A 17,150-nucleotide genomic window follows, 5' to 3' on the forward strand; every position below is an offset into this window, starting at 1 on the left:
CATTTCGTCTGCAAGTTTCTTTCCCTCTATCCCATCAAAACACACGAACTTCAAGGTCACACACACAACCATACTATTTGGTTCTCATCAAACAAAGATAGAGAGATGGGTCTGCTGATCGGTCATCTTCGCCTTTTGCCTCTGTTGTTTGCTAATTTGCTCTGCCTTCACTGCCGCCTGTCTTCCTTCCCACCGTTGCTTGATCTCTTCCCCACTGCCAACGACATGCAGTCAAAATGGGTTAGATCGGTTTTTTTTTTGTTCTGATTTCATTATTGAGTTCCTTTGTAAAATTGTGTTATAAACAAAGGGATAAGAGGAATGAGGAATTTGGTGTGAGTGAGCTTCAGAGAGGGCAAAGGGTAGGGCAGAGGGTAAAGTAGAGAGGTGAGAGGAATGAGGAATCTGGCGTGAGAAGGGTAAAGTTAGATTTATCAAAGGGTAAAGTGAAGGACAATTTGGTAACTGCACACCCAGTCCAATGGATGCATAAATCAACGTGCATGGGCTTTTCCAATTTGCTCTGAAGAGTTCCATAAATATCATGCGTGTTCTCTTCACAATTTGGAAATGCAACTTTTTTTAAAAAGTTGCTTTTTAGACACACCAAACAATCTTGAATTTGGTCAAGGGACACAAGCAACTTTTTAAAGCTCTTTAGTCAAGGGACACAAGCAATCTTGAATTTGGTCACATTCTGTATGATTCTCTTGTGTTAGCTAGCGACCTTCGTGTTTTTTTTTTCTCTCATGTAAAAGGAATAGGCAACTTTGTTGCCCATTTTCTAGTTAGACATACCAAATCTAGTGATAAGCTATAGGTTTGAATTGAATTATCTCTGATGACTTAGTTCCATTTACAATTCGTGGCTTTGGGTAGTTTCTATATGTGTTTCTATTCTATTTCTAGGCTTTTGGGTTGTTGATGCCCACTTTTGACAAAGGGCTCAACAACAAAGAAAGCCCAACAATATAAAGAAACTGACAAAAGAAAATAGTAAAGCAAGCCCTTGTAGGCCGAAATGGTAGGATTGATGGTCAGCAAGCTCATAAGAATGAAAAGAGGTAAATAGGGAGTAAGTGGACCGAGTAAGCCTAAGAAATGAAATAGTAAGTCCATGAGACTAGTAAGAGGTAGAGAGAGCATAAATGGGCTGAGGAAGTCTAGGAAATGAGTTAGTAAATTCAATGGGCTGGCTTTAAAGCCAATAAGCCCAGGAAGTAATGAGAAGTGAAGATGTGGTAATTGGGATAAGGAAGCCCAAAGGATTTAGTAAAAAGCTTATGGGAGTAATAGAGGTAAAGAGGTAGTAAATGGATCGAGGAAGCCCGAAAAATGATGTAATAAAATGGGTTGGTATTGTAGGAATGTTGGCCAATAAAGCCCAAGAGAGGTAATGAGTGAAAAGTGAGTCTAAGAAGCCTTGAGTAGAAAATTTACAAGGAAATGGGTTGACCACGAGCCCCACAACAAAACATGAAGTGAAAGGAGGAATGACATGGTAGGAGCAATGGCCAAAAGACCCACAGATGCAAGAAAGGAGAATATGGGCTCGACAGGAAGATGATGACTCTTGCCCAAGTAATGCCTAGTCCAAAGAAGAGATAAAAGACAGAAAAAATGAGCCCAAGAGCCCATATGTCCTTCATGCCGCAAGAGTTAAACACCCACTAGAACGTATAGTAGAATCAGACAAATACGGAGACAATAGAAATGACGTGAAGGCCAAAAGGGAACGATATTAGACGGAAGTGAAACATACACAAAGGGCCAAGGCACCACTTATTTGTACTTAACCAATACATGGGAGGTGGGCCACCAGTTAAGGGTATTAGAGGATGTGGTCTAGCGGTGGGGAAAAATAGGGGCACTATTTTGGGGTTCCTGCTTAAACTTCTTTGGGGAAAAATGTCCTATTGGAATGGCATCTCATCCAAAAGAAGTAAGTATGAGATGAGACAATTTGATGCATGCTATAAAGGTAGGTAAGGGAGAGGTTTAACCCTTATCAAGATGAGAGTGGTGAAAACAGAGAAAGGTAAGAAACAAGACAAGGGTGCAACCAACACAGTGTAATGGTAGTAGCTAGGCAACTAGCAGGCCAGTGGGTAGTCTTGGAAGGACACCCACAAGGAGCCAAAAGCGGTTGAAGGGTAAAAATGACAAATCTTATCGTGGCAGACAATATAAAAGGTGATAGTTGTGAACAGCGAAAGCATCATCATGGCATGCATCAATAGGCTACCCATTTCTCTCCCTTTTGATAAACCCATTCTCTGGAAAATTAAGGGTCAAAGTTTAAGCTATCTAGGTCCTTTTCTCAAAGTATGTAATCTCTATGGTAGAAGCTTTCTTTGAGGTTACTCACATTGGAGATCGGTTCCCTTTTTAGACTTGTGTTTGCTGAGAATCTAAGCTTATTCCTATGGCATACGGGTTTTACTTTTGTGATTGATAAACGATTAACCTGTTACTTTGTTATTGAATTGTTTGCTGTAACATTGTTATTCACAGTTGTATTGTTCTGCCATAACTTTGTTAGATTTCTTTGTCCCTTTATTTAGGTGTTAATATTATTTGCCAAATGTTATAGTTATTCTGTCAATGTTGTATTTTCTACTCTAATATTTGTAACAGTTGCTTCTGCTGTGGGCACGTCATCCACTCAATACTCCTGCTAAGACGCGTCTATACTAGGCCCGCCCCAACTCTCCTACCTCGGAATCACGGGTCGTGGTACAACAGAAGAGATCAAAGCCCAACAACACAAAAGGCCCACCACACGGGTCTAGTTTCTCAACAACAAAAAAAAAAAATCGCTGAGTCTTTATTGAAAAACAAATTATTTTTACCATATCAACGAAATTGCAAAAAGAGAAAAAAAAAAAGTTGTATGCTATATGTATCCATAAATTAAAGGATATTACACAATTTTTTAATAAAAAAAATAAACACTTAATTATTTGTTATAAATTACAATGCACTTTTTCCAAGGACATGCCAACATGTTTACTCAAGGAAAAATACATGTTAAAAAAATTCACGAATTCAACCTTGAAAAACACATCACAAATTCAAAAATGATGTTTATGTTTTTTTTAATAATATTTATGCATAATTTAAATTTAATGTATTTTAAACCCAACTAATATAACAATGAAATAAAACCACCCTTTCATAAAAAAAAAAAAAAACCATCTAAACATTGGTTATGTTTGGTAACCGTTTTTTTTTTTGTTTTTTTTTTACTTTCAAAAACTTTTTTTTTAGGATTATAAAAAAAAAAAAATTCTTGTATTTTTGAAATAAAAAACATGTTTAGTTAGTTGAAATTAAAAAGCTAGTTTTTTGAAGAAAAAAATAAAAAATACTAAAATATGTTGTTACTAGGATATGAACTCTAATACTAACTCATTAAATGAGACAAATTCATTTAATTAAATATGTGTTTTCATTAACTTTTGAAAATTAGAAATTGAAAACGATCTTTTGTATATTTTCAATTTCCTTCATAAATTAAGTTTTGAGAACAATTTTTATTTTCTGTCCATTTTAAGTTACCAAGCAAGTTTTTTAGACTCAAAAATAAAAAATAAATTTTAAAAACAGAAAATAAAGAAAAAAAGCCGTTACCAAATATACTTTTAATTTTTTTTTGGAAAATCAAATTCGCCTCTATCAAATTAAATTTACAACGGTGTAAAAAGAAAAAGAATAAAAGCCAAAAAAAGAAAGAATTTATGATATATATCAAAAAGCGTGCAACAGCAACACGTAATCAAAATTATTCACCACGAGGAAGCGCATTGGGGCTTTATCTCACGAATCTCGAAAGCCTCTCTGTCTCTCTGTCTCTCTCTCTCGCTCGCTCTTAGATTACTTCAATTGGTAAGTCTTCTATCTGTCTCTCTCATATTACTTTTGATGGATCCGCTGTATATTATGACTTTGTTGTGTAGATTTTCCATCTTATTCTTGTTTGGTTCAATTTCCCTCTTAAAAGCACCAAGTTTTCTGTTATTATTGTTGTTGTTGTTTAGAACTAGAAATCGAATTGGGTCTAAATTTGTTTTTATTTCAGTCCTAGCTGATGACAAATTTTTAAGGTTAAAAAAAGTGATCCCCAACACACAAATTTGTTTCTAAGCGACTGGAAGAAGGTTTTTGTTGCTGTGATTTGTGGGTGTGGTGTTAACTGTTAAGATTGTCTCATAAGCACTTTTCTTTTTCTTTTTTTGATAGAAGTCTCATAAGTACATTGATAATTCATTTTAGTCTGTGGCTAAAACTTAGGTATAGTTCCTTAGATAGGCTTGAATTTATATTGCCATGGAAAAGATAACATTGTTTGTGCGTTATTTATAAATGGACTCTATAGTTTATTCATAACGGATTATGCACAACAATGGCTGCTACCTAGGAAGCATGGATACTTCATTTGGGGTGCTGTACTGGTGTTGTGTCCGTGACATACTGGTGTTGTACCCACTATGTCTATGTTATAATTTATTAGAAACTGCTCTAATCGCTGTGCTGTACATGTACCCGTGTCCGTGCTTCCTAGGCTGCTACTCTAATCTGTGCAAAAGACTAGCAAATAGCTGAACTACCTAATTTTGTTGTGTGTTACAAATTGCCATCTCATTAATTTTCTATCATATACTGACACGGTTACAGTTACATTTCAGATTTGACGCAAATTTTATAGAGAAGGACACACAATGCAGGTTAGTTGCTTTAAATCAGATTAGATTTCTTTTTTATGTTGTCTGTTTTGGTGGGCATGTGTAAGTGTTATATATCTTGATTGATAGGTGGTGATATTGAAGTCATAACCAGTAGTTGTTTGTTATTCTTTTTGTTGTTATGCATTATCTAGATTAGATTTTGATAGTTGAAACATTGATTTTGATATAAGACATGTACCTAGTTGAGCAGCACAGTTGCACTCTACATGAACCTGTAGGAGATATGGATCTAGACTAGTATGTCTGTTAAACAGATTTGTTGTATGGTTTAGGTCTTTTCCTCATATGCAGGAACCTTTATTATGGATTGTGTTGTCTTCAGGCATCAAGGGCAAGGCTTTTCAAGGAATACAAAGAGGTGCAGCGGGAGAAAACAGCTGATCCAGATATTCAATTAGCTTGTGATGATTCAAATATATTCAAATGGACTGCTCTTATCAAGGTATGCTCGGTTTTTTATTCCTTTAAATCTGGTGTACCATGTTGTTGCTTGATTGATTTTCTTTGTTCAGGGACCATCAGAGACTCCTTATGAGGGTGGTGTCTTCCAGCTTGCTTTTGCTGTTCCTGAGCAGTATCCTTTGCAACCTCCTCAAGTGAGGTTCTTAACAAAAATTTTCCATCCAAACGTTCATTTTAAGGTATGATTTTTTGTATGATACCTCTCACAATAACTTCAGTATACATAGGTACTTGCATGCATATGAACTTGTATTGTAGAAGGTTCCTTTACGCTGTAAACACAATGGGAAGACAAAATGTACAATGGAGAAACAGTGGTATTGATCCTTTGTATGCATGAATGCTTCATTTAAAGTTGCATTCATGTATGAATTTTGATAGCTTTTCCATGTGCCTAAAAGGCCCTGGAAAGATGCTAAAAATAGGGTTTCAAGCTTGTGGACGTGTGATTACCACACAGAGAAGACTGTTACCAGTCAATGCTAAAGTGCTTGTGAGGTTCTGAGCATGGCTATGACTTATTTTGTTGAATTACCAAAAGTTTCAGTGTACAGTGTCAGAGGTTTAAAAATAGTTAAAATTTTGAAATATGCAAAGTTTAGGACTTCATTGTTGAATGAATGAATTTGGTGTTGAGTGAATGTTGGATGTGGAATATTGGCGAAGTGATGTGAGGATAATCACCTTTAATTCCTGGAAACAAATTCAGTTAAAACCAAATTAACAGTTTATGTTCAGCTGATAGGTGAAAAAATCTCACTCAATACTATTGATCTGTAATATATTTTAATTTTACAAAAGATAGAGTTGAGGTCTATCTAAAACCCAAATTGGCCTACTGATTGGTGAATTTGAACTAGTCTCAGCTTTTGGTGAGCTGTTAGCATCAAAAGGTAATAACAGATGCTGAATATTTATTTTAAAACAATGTTTCTAAAATGGTTAACTGAGTGTTAATTTTTTCTATAAGTAATTGAATGTCATTTATGTTATATAATGTGTTTCTCCTGCAGACAGGAGAGATTTGCCTTGATATCTTGAAAAATGCATGGAGCCCAGCTTGGACACTCCAATCTGTTTGTCGGGCTATAATTGCTTTGATGGCCCACCCGGAACCTGACAGTCCACTTAATTGTGATTCAGGTAGATTTCTGTAATTTATGTGTTATTCTCACATTTCTTTAAATGAAACTATCAGATTCTAAAATGTCAAGAGGTTATGAAGTGCCCTTTTCTAATCCTTTTTTAAATGGATGAAGAGGTGTGCTTAAGATTTTTAAACCTGCAATGGTTGGTGGATTGAGTTTTTAGTTGCTTAGAACCAAAAGAGTGATGTTTTTTTGGGTGGGGGGTGGAGGGGTCCATTTATCAAAGATTGAAATACTTGTCCAGCAGTCTTGAGGTAGCTGGGACGTAGTAGGGTGGAGGAAGTTGATTTGATTTTTTTTTAAGGGGAGAAAAAGAAGGGAGTGGGGAGGGTCTGGTTATTCTGAATACTGAATAGGATGTGGAATTGTTATTAGCAGTACTTGCCTCTGATTTGTTTTCATGGATTTGAAGTCCTGTCAAATTCACATGCAATATATTCCAGGATAGCATATTCCCTTGTAGAGCCTGAGAAATTATGTACGGTGCAAGTCATCAAGTAATGTGTGATCACATGATAGTTTTATTTGTGATTTTGACGTGTGAATGCCATTTCTTTTGCCATTTGGTTATTAAGAAAATGAATGCAATTTCTTTCCCCACTTTGGTTATTTTATATGAAAAAATTCAATATCTTTTAGGATAACAGTTTCCAGTTTCCATTGGCCTTTTTTGTTTTACATGGCAATTCCACAACCCCCCCCCCCCCCCCCCCCCAACTAAGGGGGAAAAACCACATAGCCTAAGATGTTTGATCCTCACTAGAAGTTTCCCTGGATTACCCAATATACACAGTTTTGGTGGGTGGGGGTCGTGTATCCGTGGTTTACTCCCCAGGAGTGAATTCAAAGGGTCTTGTCTTGGTGAGGTTCCATGTCATGAGAGAGAGAGAGAGGTAAATAGAAGATGCAATTTAAGCTTGTAGCGGTGCATCAGAGATTCAGAATTCAGTTATATGGGGATATTTTTTCTTGTGATTTTGATGTGTAGATGAGTAGATCTGATTACTTTTCTCACTTGGGTTATTTCGACCAAGACAGTGCAGAAAATATTTTGTTGGTTTGGCATTCTTCATTTAACTTTGCGGTATTACTCACTTATGGTTTTTATTTCAATTGGATTATATTTGCTTGGGCCAGGTAATCTTTTACGCTCTGGGGATATTAGAGGATTCCAGTCCATGGCAAAGATGTATACTAGGCTGGCAGCCATGCCTAAGAAAGGCTGAATTGCTCAAGTGCTGGTCGTTCTCATAGCATTAAGTGTAGTGTTGCTTCTATTGTGCAAAGAAACCTTAAATGCAATTGATGCAGACGGCAACTGTTTCTTGTTATTTTTCTTTTTCGTAGTACATGTAATAATGTAATATGCTTACAAGTGAATGTTCTCTTGGGTATGAAAATCTCCAAAACGGGTGGTCGGATTTTGTCACAGCAATATTTTGTAGAGAATATATATTGCAAAAATTTGGATACAAGGACTGTGAGCCAGTATAAACAGGGTTTAGCATCCTGAGTGAACTTGTACACTGTAGGTGACAGACGTGATACATGTCGGTCCAATGTCTCATCCAATTTATAGGAGCACTCAACAGAAGTCATACCCGTAAAAATACTATACGATCCCAGTTTACATCTTTCAAAAAAAGATAGGTGAAAGTTTTTTTCAACATGAAAATGTGAGGATCGTATGTAGTTTATTATGGATTTGGCTTGTGTCCAATGCTCTAGATGGAAGCCTTTCCCGTTTATTAAATCTATTAAACTATAACTGACCTAACATCCTATACAGTTCATCAGTCTAAGCGAATATACATTTATACTAACAATCCTGACAGCAATCATTGGAATGCATCATCTAGAGTATTGAAATGCATAGGGTAGATTATGATTCTTGGTATATGTTATTCTGGCAATCCTGCTATCTTATTTGAAGGTTATTGTGATTGCTAACTAAATTTTTGATAGTGACCAACAATTTCCACCAATAGATACATTGTTTCTTTGGCAGACAGACTTGTAAAACCCAATCAACTATAGAGTCAATAGTTCATTGCTCTAGACTACGCAAATAGGGAAGCAGAATGACTAAGGGATCTTTTAGCTAACATAACTTTATGAGGAAAATCGGTTCTAGCTTCTATACATTGAGTTTGTGACTGATAGGTTGCAATTGCTTGAGCAAACAGTGTATACTGTATAATGGTAAAAGAAGATATATACGTAATACGTCTGAGAAGTAATATTGTGATGCAGCTAAATAGTGACAGGATATGCCCCTAGACTTGGTGAAGTCAATGGAGAATTTAGAAGATCCTTAGACTATGGGATTAGATATAAAGCCAATTGAGAATACATCAAAGGGTTGGGCGGGCTTAATGAATTTGGGGCCTAGGCAAAAACTTTAAACGGGATCTTTTATTATATTTAGTTATAAATTTATATATATTTTTTAATTAAAATTTAATTTTCTTATTTTTTGAGAGTTAAAATTGCTAATTAAGTTTTTGCATTCAAGCTCCGCTAACATTTCCTTTCCATTGATAATATGACTAATCCATTTAATCTTTTTTGGGACATAGTTGTTCTTAAATGAGATTTTATTAATTTTAATTTTGAAAAACTTCTTTCTACGGATGTAACTGTAACAAGTATAGTTAGTAATATTCTGAAAGGAATACATGCATTTGGAAAAGAGTCTAGCCTTTTTATATAATTTAGTACATTAATTGGAGAGTTTTCATTTATTTGCAAAACTTCTTTTAAAACTTTTAGTTCTGAAAATAAATCTAAGCCATTAATATCGGAATAAGTTTCATGTGTGAGAAAACATTCAAGATTTTGTTTTTTACTAGTAATAAATTTGTCCATAGCTCCTTTTTGAGATTCAGTTAGTTCTTCTCTGTCTTTTTTTATTTTTATTTTATAGTTTTTTAGTTTTTCATATCCAAATGGATATTTTTCTAGTAGATATTTGTAATTAAAAAATATTTATAAATAAATGAAACACAATCTATAATAAAAAAAAAATTAACTAGAATAATATAAATTTAATGTATAAAACAATAGTACCTAGTTTATCAAAAGTACAATTGCAGCTTTACTTAATATGATCACTTTACACTTTAAACCTGCACAAATAAATTAAAGTTAATATTAATACAAAGTAAATTATTCTAAATTTATAATTTTGTTATCAATACTCTTTTTTGTGTAGGATTGTAGCAGTAAACCTTTTTTTTTTTTTGAGAAAAATGTGTAGGACTAAACTTGATCCACTAAAACCAGCCCACTATCCATCTATACCACTAAATCTGATTTAAAAAAAAAAAAAAACTGTGTAGGACTAGGATCCATGCTTTAAGTGGGTTCCATTCTATAGTCTTCTAGAAAATACTAAACTTGATCCACTAAGACCAGCCCACCATCTATCCATGCCACTAAATCTAATTAAAAACAAAAAGTGTAGGACTAGGATCAATGCTTTAAGTAGGTTTCATTCCATAGTCTTCTAGAAAATACTAAAGAAATCAAGATTTAAGAGTAAAAACAAAAAGGAGTAAAGAGTACAACAAAAATTAAGCCAAAAAGGTGAATGAAAACCCAGCAGCAAAGATAATTCTATGAAGAAGACCAAAGAGGCAAAGAGAAGAAAAAACAAAAAAGAACCTGGAATGAAGATCTATGAACACACCAAGTCTATTGCCAACAACAATTGATGAGTAAGCCAACTAAAAAGAGTGTTTTTTTTAGAATCAAGATGGAGAGAGTGAGTGTTTTTTTTTTTTTTTCTTCTTTATTTTTTTTGCCTTTTGTTATCTTTTCTTTTGCATTTTGTTACTTGTATATTGAGAATATCAGTGTCTCTTTTTTCTCTCCCTCTCTACGTTTCAAGTAATAAACATGGGTTTTCTTAATGAAATGTGGTACAAATGTTTGATCTAGAGGATGCTTGGATGTGGTTTTTTTTTTTCTTCTTCTTTTGAGAAAGCTAAAGATTTGTTGATTTGATTGGATTTCATGTTATTTCAATTTTTTTGCTTTGTGAAAAACGGTTAGAATAACTTGGGTGGGGCCTTAAATCTTTTGGGCGGGCTTTACTTTTTTTTTTTTTTTTTTTATTTTTAGATAAGAAAGCAACATTATATAATATATTAGTACTATTGGGGACCTTCTTACAAGTGGGAGCCTTAGGCGGTGGCCTAAATGGCCTATAGGTTCAGCCGCCCTGGGGTTGGGCTTAAAGCCAAGTCTAGGAGCATTTGAGTTTGAGCAGCATGAAACTATTATAGAGAACTATAGCTCTAGGTTCATCCTTAGGTGTAGATACTAGATAGTGCTAGCTGCAATTTTGGAGGTTGAGCACAATGCTCTTAATGGATCCATAGCCCGTTTCGGGTGGTGTGTTTTAGTTGCAATTACACACTAGATGGAATCCAACCATGTGAATGTGAACGTATTCTCTAAGAGCATCCATGAAAATAGTTAAGAAATATGGCTGAAATGTGACAAATTGAGGACCCTTTTTTTTTTTTGAGGGTCAATTGAGGACCCTGTTTGAATGGAGGGATGTTGTTTGTATGACACTAATAAGGTAAGAGCTGGTTCGCATCTAAAGATTTAATTTGATCAAGTTTCTGCTCTCTTTGTTTATACTAAGTGACGATTCAAGTGAAAAGACATCGGCACCTATGTATTTTTTTTTTTTTGAGAAACACACACATATATATCCACACCTATGTAATTCAAGTGAAAAACCAAAAAAGAAAAAAGAAAAAAAAAAAGAACCATGTGTGGGAGTCTTGGCAATCTATTATTGATTTGATATCAAGTGGATTTGTAATATACTTAAGGCCAATGAGTGTTTCTCCCTCCCCCCCAAAAAAAAGAAAAGAAGAGTCAATGAGTGATTTTTACATTCCCTAATGGCAAAAAATAGAAGACGAAATTGAAGAATTTTTTGGACATTTTCTTAAAGGCTAAACTCGGGAATTTTTGCAGCGGAATGAGCCCACATTTTGAATACTAATGGTTCGTTTGGATTGCATGGGGGGAGGGGGAGAGAGAGTAGAGTAAACTTGACTTATAATTATCCTATTTTCAGTTAACTCTACTCTACTCTACTCCCTTTCTTTCTCCCCTCAATTCAAATGGGCCGTAAGTTGGGCCCACAAAATAATGCCAAAAGATTTTGCCGCTGCCAAGTATTAAGTTTGAGTCCCATTGAACTTGACATAATAATATTTTATTGAAATTATATGAATTCTTAGAAGGTTGCAATTCTCAAATTTCAATTTTCATTTCTCATGGCTTGTTAAACGTGAATCACATTGTTTATATTGCTCCTATTTCTGATGAGTTAACTTTTAAAATATGGATAAAAAAATAATTAATATTTTTATTTATTATATTATTAATGTGACATCAATCATCGGACAATAAAATTTCAATTTCAAACAAATCAAAGTACAAATCTCTATTTCTTTAGTCTATATAAAAATGGCAGTATTCTTAAGAATGTTATATCGGGTTAAGATTTGGTGTGCAATTAACCTCTCTCTCACAACATTTTTTTTAATTCAATGATTGAAAATTAAAATTATTTTTTCTAACTTTAAATCTTATCCATTCATAGCTATTGTATCAGTTGCACCTGATCTTGATTCTTGATATCAATCTAAGGTAGTTTTTTCAAATAGCTTTTTTTTACTACCGATGGTTTTTGTAGGTAGCCGGCGAGTGGGGAAGTGGTGAGTTTGATTGTGAATACGTGCATACTTTTTTCAGTTTTTGTCCTTGAAAACTTTTCAATGAAAGTAACGAACTACTATTTTTTTTTTTTTTTTTTGGTGCTGGGAAAAAGTATCGAACTTCTTAAATTTCAGTGGCAGCCTTAGGTACCAACCACTTATGACTTAACCTCTCAAATTTATTTATTTATTTTTTTTAATTTTTTTTTGTGGTTTTACCTTACGCGACGTGTTTGGTTTTGTGTTCAAACATTTGGTTTTTTTTTTTTTTTTTGGCTGAATAAACATTGTTTTTGGGTTCAAACATGGGTTGTCTGTCGTTGTACAAAAAAACCCAATATTTTTCTGTACACGTGATTCAAATATACTAATGTGTAACCCTGTGCATATATACGGATACTATTAAAACTAATCACAATTATATAGTTCAAATTATATATATGTTTTAGAAAAAATTCAAATTATACAGAGTATTAGAGCATTGTCGTCAAAAGGAATGGACCTACAGTAGGGCAGGGGGCCATTGCCCCCCCCCCCCCCCCACACCAAAAAATAGCTAGTATATATATATGTGTGTGTGTGTTGAAATTTTAAATTTTTGTCCTAATAGCCCACCAATTAATATAAAAAAAACTGGTATACAAATGCAATCTGGAAAAAAAAAAAAAACGACAAGCTAAAAACTACAAAATAAAAAATAAATATGGACTGAAAACCTAAATTACAATTCCCAAATTTTTACCCTAACCTCACTCTTCCTCCTCTCAACCTCATCAACGCCTCCATCACTGTTGCTGCTATTCTTTTCCTCAGATCAGATTTGGTGTTGCTGCTGCTGCTGCTCCTCAGATCCTTGATCACAGTCATACACAAGTCCAGTAAATATAAGAAATTTCTCTCCTCTCTCAAGTTCATATTTTTGTTTTGTTTTAGGTTTTTTTTTTTTGGGTTTTTTTTTTGTCTTTGCTAAATTGCTCTACCTTAACCCTTTGCCCTCTGTGTTTTTTTATGAACTGTGGTGTGTTGTGTTTGTGAGTTGTGGCTTTTTATGGATTGGTGTGTTGTGTGGACCTTAGACAAGTTTGTGGCTTTGTATTGACTATTGTGTAATTGTGGCTTTTTGCGTGGACAGGTCACCTGTGTTTCAAGGCATGTTTGGTACATCAACTTAAACACATGTTTTCAGCTTTTAAATAATATTACACGTATTTTCACACACTTTTTCACCTACACGTATTTTCAAAAAAACTAAAAACTGTTGTTTAAACACACGTATCAAACAGGCCTTCAGTGTTTGTAACTTTTTTTGTTTTGTTTTGGTTTTATCTATAAAGACATAAAGTGGGACCACTAGGACAGTAGGACATGAGTACTAAATTGTGATCGTGAATTTGTGAGACTAGTCTTTGGTAGTGATTGTTTTGTGAGTACTGTGATTGTGAATTTGTGAGACTAGTCTTTGGTAAGTCATAAGTGACTTTTTTGTGAGACTAATTGACCAAAGGCTTTGGTATGATTGTTTTGGTTTTATAAAAAACTTTGTCTCTGTCACTTTGTGTGATGTGGCTAATAATAATAATAATAGGTGAAACTGAGAGAAACTCAAATTAGAATTTCAAATTAGAGTTTCAATTTTGCGCCATGGGTTCTAAATTATTTATTCTTAAATAGTTTTATTTCTTAAATTTAGAATAAAATGTGGGACCACATCATAAAGATTCATCCAAGTGAGTTATTAAGTACAAAAACCAAAGAGTTTAAAATAAATGAATTCTAAAAAAAAAAAAAAGTGTTTCACAATATATATATATATATATATATATATATATATATATATATATATATATTTTAAAAAAAAAAAGAACAATTTACATTTTTTACCTAATAACTTACAATTTTTTCCAAAGAGTTAACAAAATATAAAAACGACTATCAATAGTATTTAAATTACATATATAAATGACTTATATTATGTATCTTATTATATATCTTTAAATGTATCAATGCATATGCATGGGGTTACAAGCTAGTATTAGTAATATATATGAACTTGTGAACTTTGTCTTTGTCACTTTGTGTGATGTGGCTAATATTAGTAATATATATAAACTTGTGCTTGTCTGTTTGTGATTATTTTGGTTTTAGATTTTTTTTGTTGTTGTTGAGAAGTCCCTTTTTTTAGTTGGTGTATATAACTATGAAATATGGAAATAATGAAACATTTTTTTTTTGATTTGTAGATCATGAGTAAGTCCACTACAATATTAAATTTTTTCAAAAGAAAAAATCTAAATAATTCTGAAGTCATAGCTAATGATGTAAGATTGCCAACCTCTAGCGTTGATGTCCTAGTTTATGAAAATCTCCAAACAGAAGTTCCAAATGTCACCATTGACGAAAGTACAGGTTTTGTGTGTGATCTTAGAATGCGTAAGCAAAGATGGGAATATGATGCTAATGAACGGGATGAAATTCGACGAGCTTACATTAAGCTTGGTCCATACCAACCTAAACTAGATGAGTACAAGAAAACTAAATTTGGAAGTCATTCTCGTAAATTTCAACATTCATGGTTTGCAATTAAGTCATTTAGTACATGGCTTGAATATTCACCTAGTAAAGATGCTGCTTTTTTGTCGACTATGCTTTCTCTTTGACAAGCCAACTGGGAATTCTGAGAGTCATGTATTCACTAAGGACAGATTTCAAAATTGGAAGAAAGTTAATGATGGAAATAATTGTTCCTTTTTGAATCATATGGGGTAAGAGTCTAACTCTTTTCATAGAGCTTCCAAGCAAGCCATGACAGATTTGATGAACCAGTCTCAACACATACAAAAGGTACTTGAAAATTTCAATTCTGATCAAATTGCAAGCAATCAATTGCGGTTAAAGGCCTCAATTAATATTGTCAAAGTGCTTGCATTTCAAGGACTTGCTTTTAGAGGACGAGATGAAGGTTCTAATTCAATTAATCATGGAAATTTTCTTGAAATATTGGATTTAGTGGTATCATATAATGAATATGTTGCAAAAGCAATAGAGAAAGCTCCCAAAAATGCCTTTTACAAATCACCAAAAATCCAAAAGGAAATCTTACATGTATTTTCAAATAAGGTGAAGAAGGCAATTCGTGAAGAAATTGGTGATGCAAAGTTTTGCCTAATTGTTGATGAAGCTCATGATGAGTCAATGAAGGAGCAAATGGCTATGGTTATAAGATTTGTAAACAAAGATGGTTTTTTTCAGAAACCTTTTTTTGGGGTAGTTCATGTCCCCGATACTACGGCATTAACCCTAAAAGTGAAATATATTCTGTCTTGTCACATCATAATCTAGATATTTAAGATATTCGAGGGTAAGGATACGATGGTGCAAGCAATATGCGAGGTGAGTGGAACGAATTAAAAGCTTTGGTTTCAAATGATTGTCCATATGCTTACTACATTCATTGTTTTGCACATTGCTTACAATTAGCATTAGTGGTAGCATCAAAAGAAGTTATTCTTGTTCAAAGTTTTTTTAATAGATTATCTTCTATTGTCAATGTTGTTGGTGCTTCATGCAAGCGTACTAAGCAACTAAAAAAAGCTTATGCCGATCAAATTGCATATTTTGTTGAAATTGGTGAGCTGGAAACTGGAAGAGGACTTAATCAGATTAGCACATTATAATGGGCTAGAGATACTTGTTAGGGTTCTCACTTGAGATCGATTTCTAGCTTGGTAAATATATTTAGTCCAACATGTGGAATTTTACTTAAGATCATCAAGGAAGGAAATACTATCCAACAAGAAGCAGCATTCTCATGTTATCATGCTATGATTTCTTTTGAATTTGTGTTCATTTTGCATCTCATGAAAGAAATTATGAAGATCACTAATGCACTTTGTCAAGCTTTGCAATGTCAGTCTCAAGACATTTTAAATTTGATGAATTTTGTTTCATCCACTAAAGCACTTATTCAAAAATTCAGAGATGAAGAGTTGGATAATTTACTTACCACTGTGAAATCATTTTGTGAGGTACATGACAGAGATGTCCTAGATATGAATGCTTGTTATGTTGAGAGAGGAGGTCTAACTCGTTATCAACAAGATGACTTCACAATTGAGCATCATTATCGGGTAGATATTTTTTATGCTGCAATAGATTCTATATTACAAGAATTAAATCATTGGTTTAGTAAGCATGCGGTGGAATTGCTTAATCTTAGTTCAACTCTTGATCCTAAAGAGGCACGTGAGTCTTTTAGAAGTATAGACATTTTGTTGTTAGTAAGCAAGTTTTATCCGAAAGACTTCACAGATCAAAAAATGACACTTTTAAAAGTAGAAGTTGATCATTATGAGCACAATGTAGTTCGGCATCCAGACTTCAAGAAGCTATCAAGTATTTTTGAGTTGTGCCAATGGTTGGTAAAAACCCAAAAATCATTATTTTACCCATATATTTATAAAGTGATTACACTTGTGCTTACTCTTCTTGTTTCTACTGCAACTACAGAGCGAACATTTTCAGCCATGAATATTATCAAGAATAGGCTTTGCAACAAGATGGAAGATGATTTTATAATGGACTCTATGATTTTGTATATTAAGAAGGAGATTGCTGCAAAATTTGGTACAGAATCAATCATAGACTACTTTCGAGACTTAAAAGAGCATTGAGATCCATTTTGATAAATGTGTTGAAATGTTTAAAAAACACTTATTTTGTATGTTATACTTTGTTGACATTTTTATAATATCAAATGTTTAAGAAACACTTACTTTATATGTAGTATTTTGTTGAATATGAAATAAATGTTAGTTTTTTATTGTCATAAAAAATTTTTTGTTTTAAGCTTTGCCCCCCCCTCCAAGTTCAAATCCTGGTTCTGTTCCTGCTCGTCAAAGATTTCAAATGCTAAATATGCTATTTTTTAACATCTAATTCTATAAAAACACACTACATTAAAGGTGTTATATGCTATAAATTTTGACATCTAACTACAGTCGGCTGCTATCTCTAGCTATCCACAATAGCAAGATGTTAAAAAAGAA

General features: G+C 33.6%; 2 protein-coding genes across 3 annotated transcripts; both read left to right on the forward strand.

Moving 5' to 3' along the window:
• The first annotated feature begins 3,759 nt into the window (after window positions 1-3,759).
• On the forward strand, window positions 3,760-7,833 carry LOC142613188 (protein PEROXIN-4). 2 transcript variants are annotated; one of them, XM_075785416.1, is made up of 6 exons: window positions 3,760-3,888; window positions 4,678-4,727; window positions 5,071-5,190; window positions 5,261-5,389; window positions 6,224-6,353; window positions 7,496-7,833. In XM_075785416.1, the coding sequence occupies exons 2-6, from the start codon at window positions 4,722-4,724 to the stop codon at window positions 7,582-7,584; spliced, it is 474 nt and encodes a 157-aa protein (XP_075641531.1). In that variant the 5' UTR covers window positions 3,760-3,888; window positions 4,678-4,721; the 3' UTR covers window positions 7,585-7,833. The 2 variants fall into 2 exon arrangements, with proteins under 2 accessions (XP_075641531.1, XP_075641530.1); XM_075785415.1 differs by having other exon boundaries at window positions 3,768-3,888; window positions 4,689-4,727.
• A 7,074-nt stretch (window positions 7,834-14,907) lies between these two features.
• Window positions 14,908-16,775, forward strand: LOC142612272 (uncharacterized). The gene is made up of 3 exons (XM_075784386.1): window positions 14,908-15,330; window positions 15,445-15,495; window positions 15,981-16,775. The coding sequence occupies exons 1-3, from the start codon at window positions 14,908-14,910 to the stop codon at window positions 16,773-16,775; spliced, it is 1,269 nt and encodes a 422-aa protein (XP_075640501.1).
• Window positions 16,776-17,150: the final 375 nt, after the last annotated feature.

The sequence above is a fragment of the Castanea sativa genome, chromosome 10, assembly GCF_040712315.1.
Source record: "Castanea sativa cultivar Marrone di Chiusa Pesio chromosome 10, ASM4071231v1".
NCBI lineage: Eukaryota > Viridiplantae > Streptophyta > Magnoliopsida > Fagales > Fagaceae > Castanea > Castanea sativa.

Coding starts and splice junctions, on each gene's coding strand:
- LOC142612272 (XM_075784386.1), top strand. CDS start 14,908: ATGACAGATTTGATGAACCAGTCTCAACACATACAAAAGGTACTTGAA. Junction 15,331..15,444: donor TGGCTATGGTTATAAGATTT/GTAAACAAAGAT, acceptor ATCATAATCTAG/ATATTTAAGATATTCGAGGG. Junction 15,496..15,980: donor TGGTGCAAGCAATATGCGAG/GTGAGTGGAACG, acceptor GAAATTATGAAG/ATCACTAATGCACTTTGTCA.
- LOC142613188 (XM_075785416.1), top strand. Junction 5,191..5,260: donor AATGGACTGCTCTTATCAAG/GTATGCTCGGTT, acceptor TTCTTTGTTCAG/GGACCATCAGAGACTCCTTA. Junction 5,390..6,223: donor ATCCAAACGTTCATTTTAAG/GTATGATTTTTT, acceptor TTTCTCCTGCAG/ACAGGAGAGATTTGCCTTGA.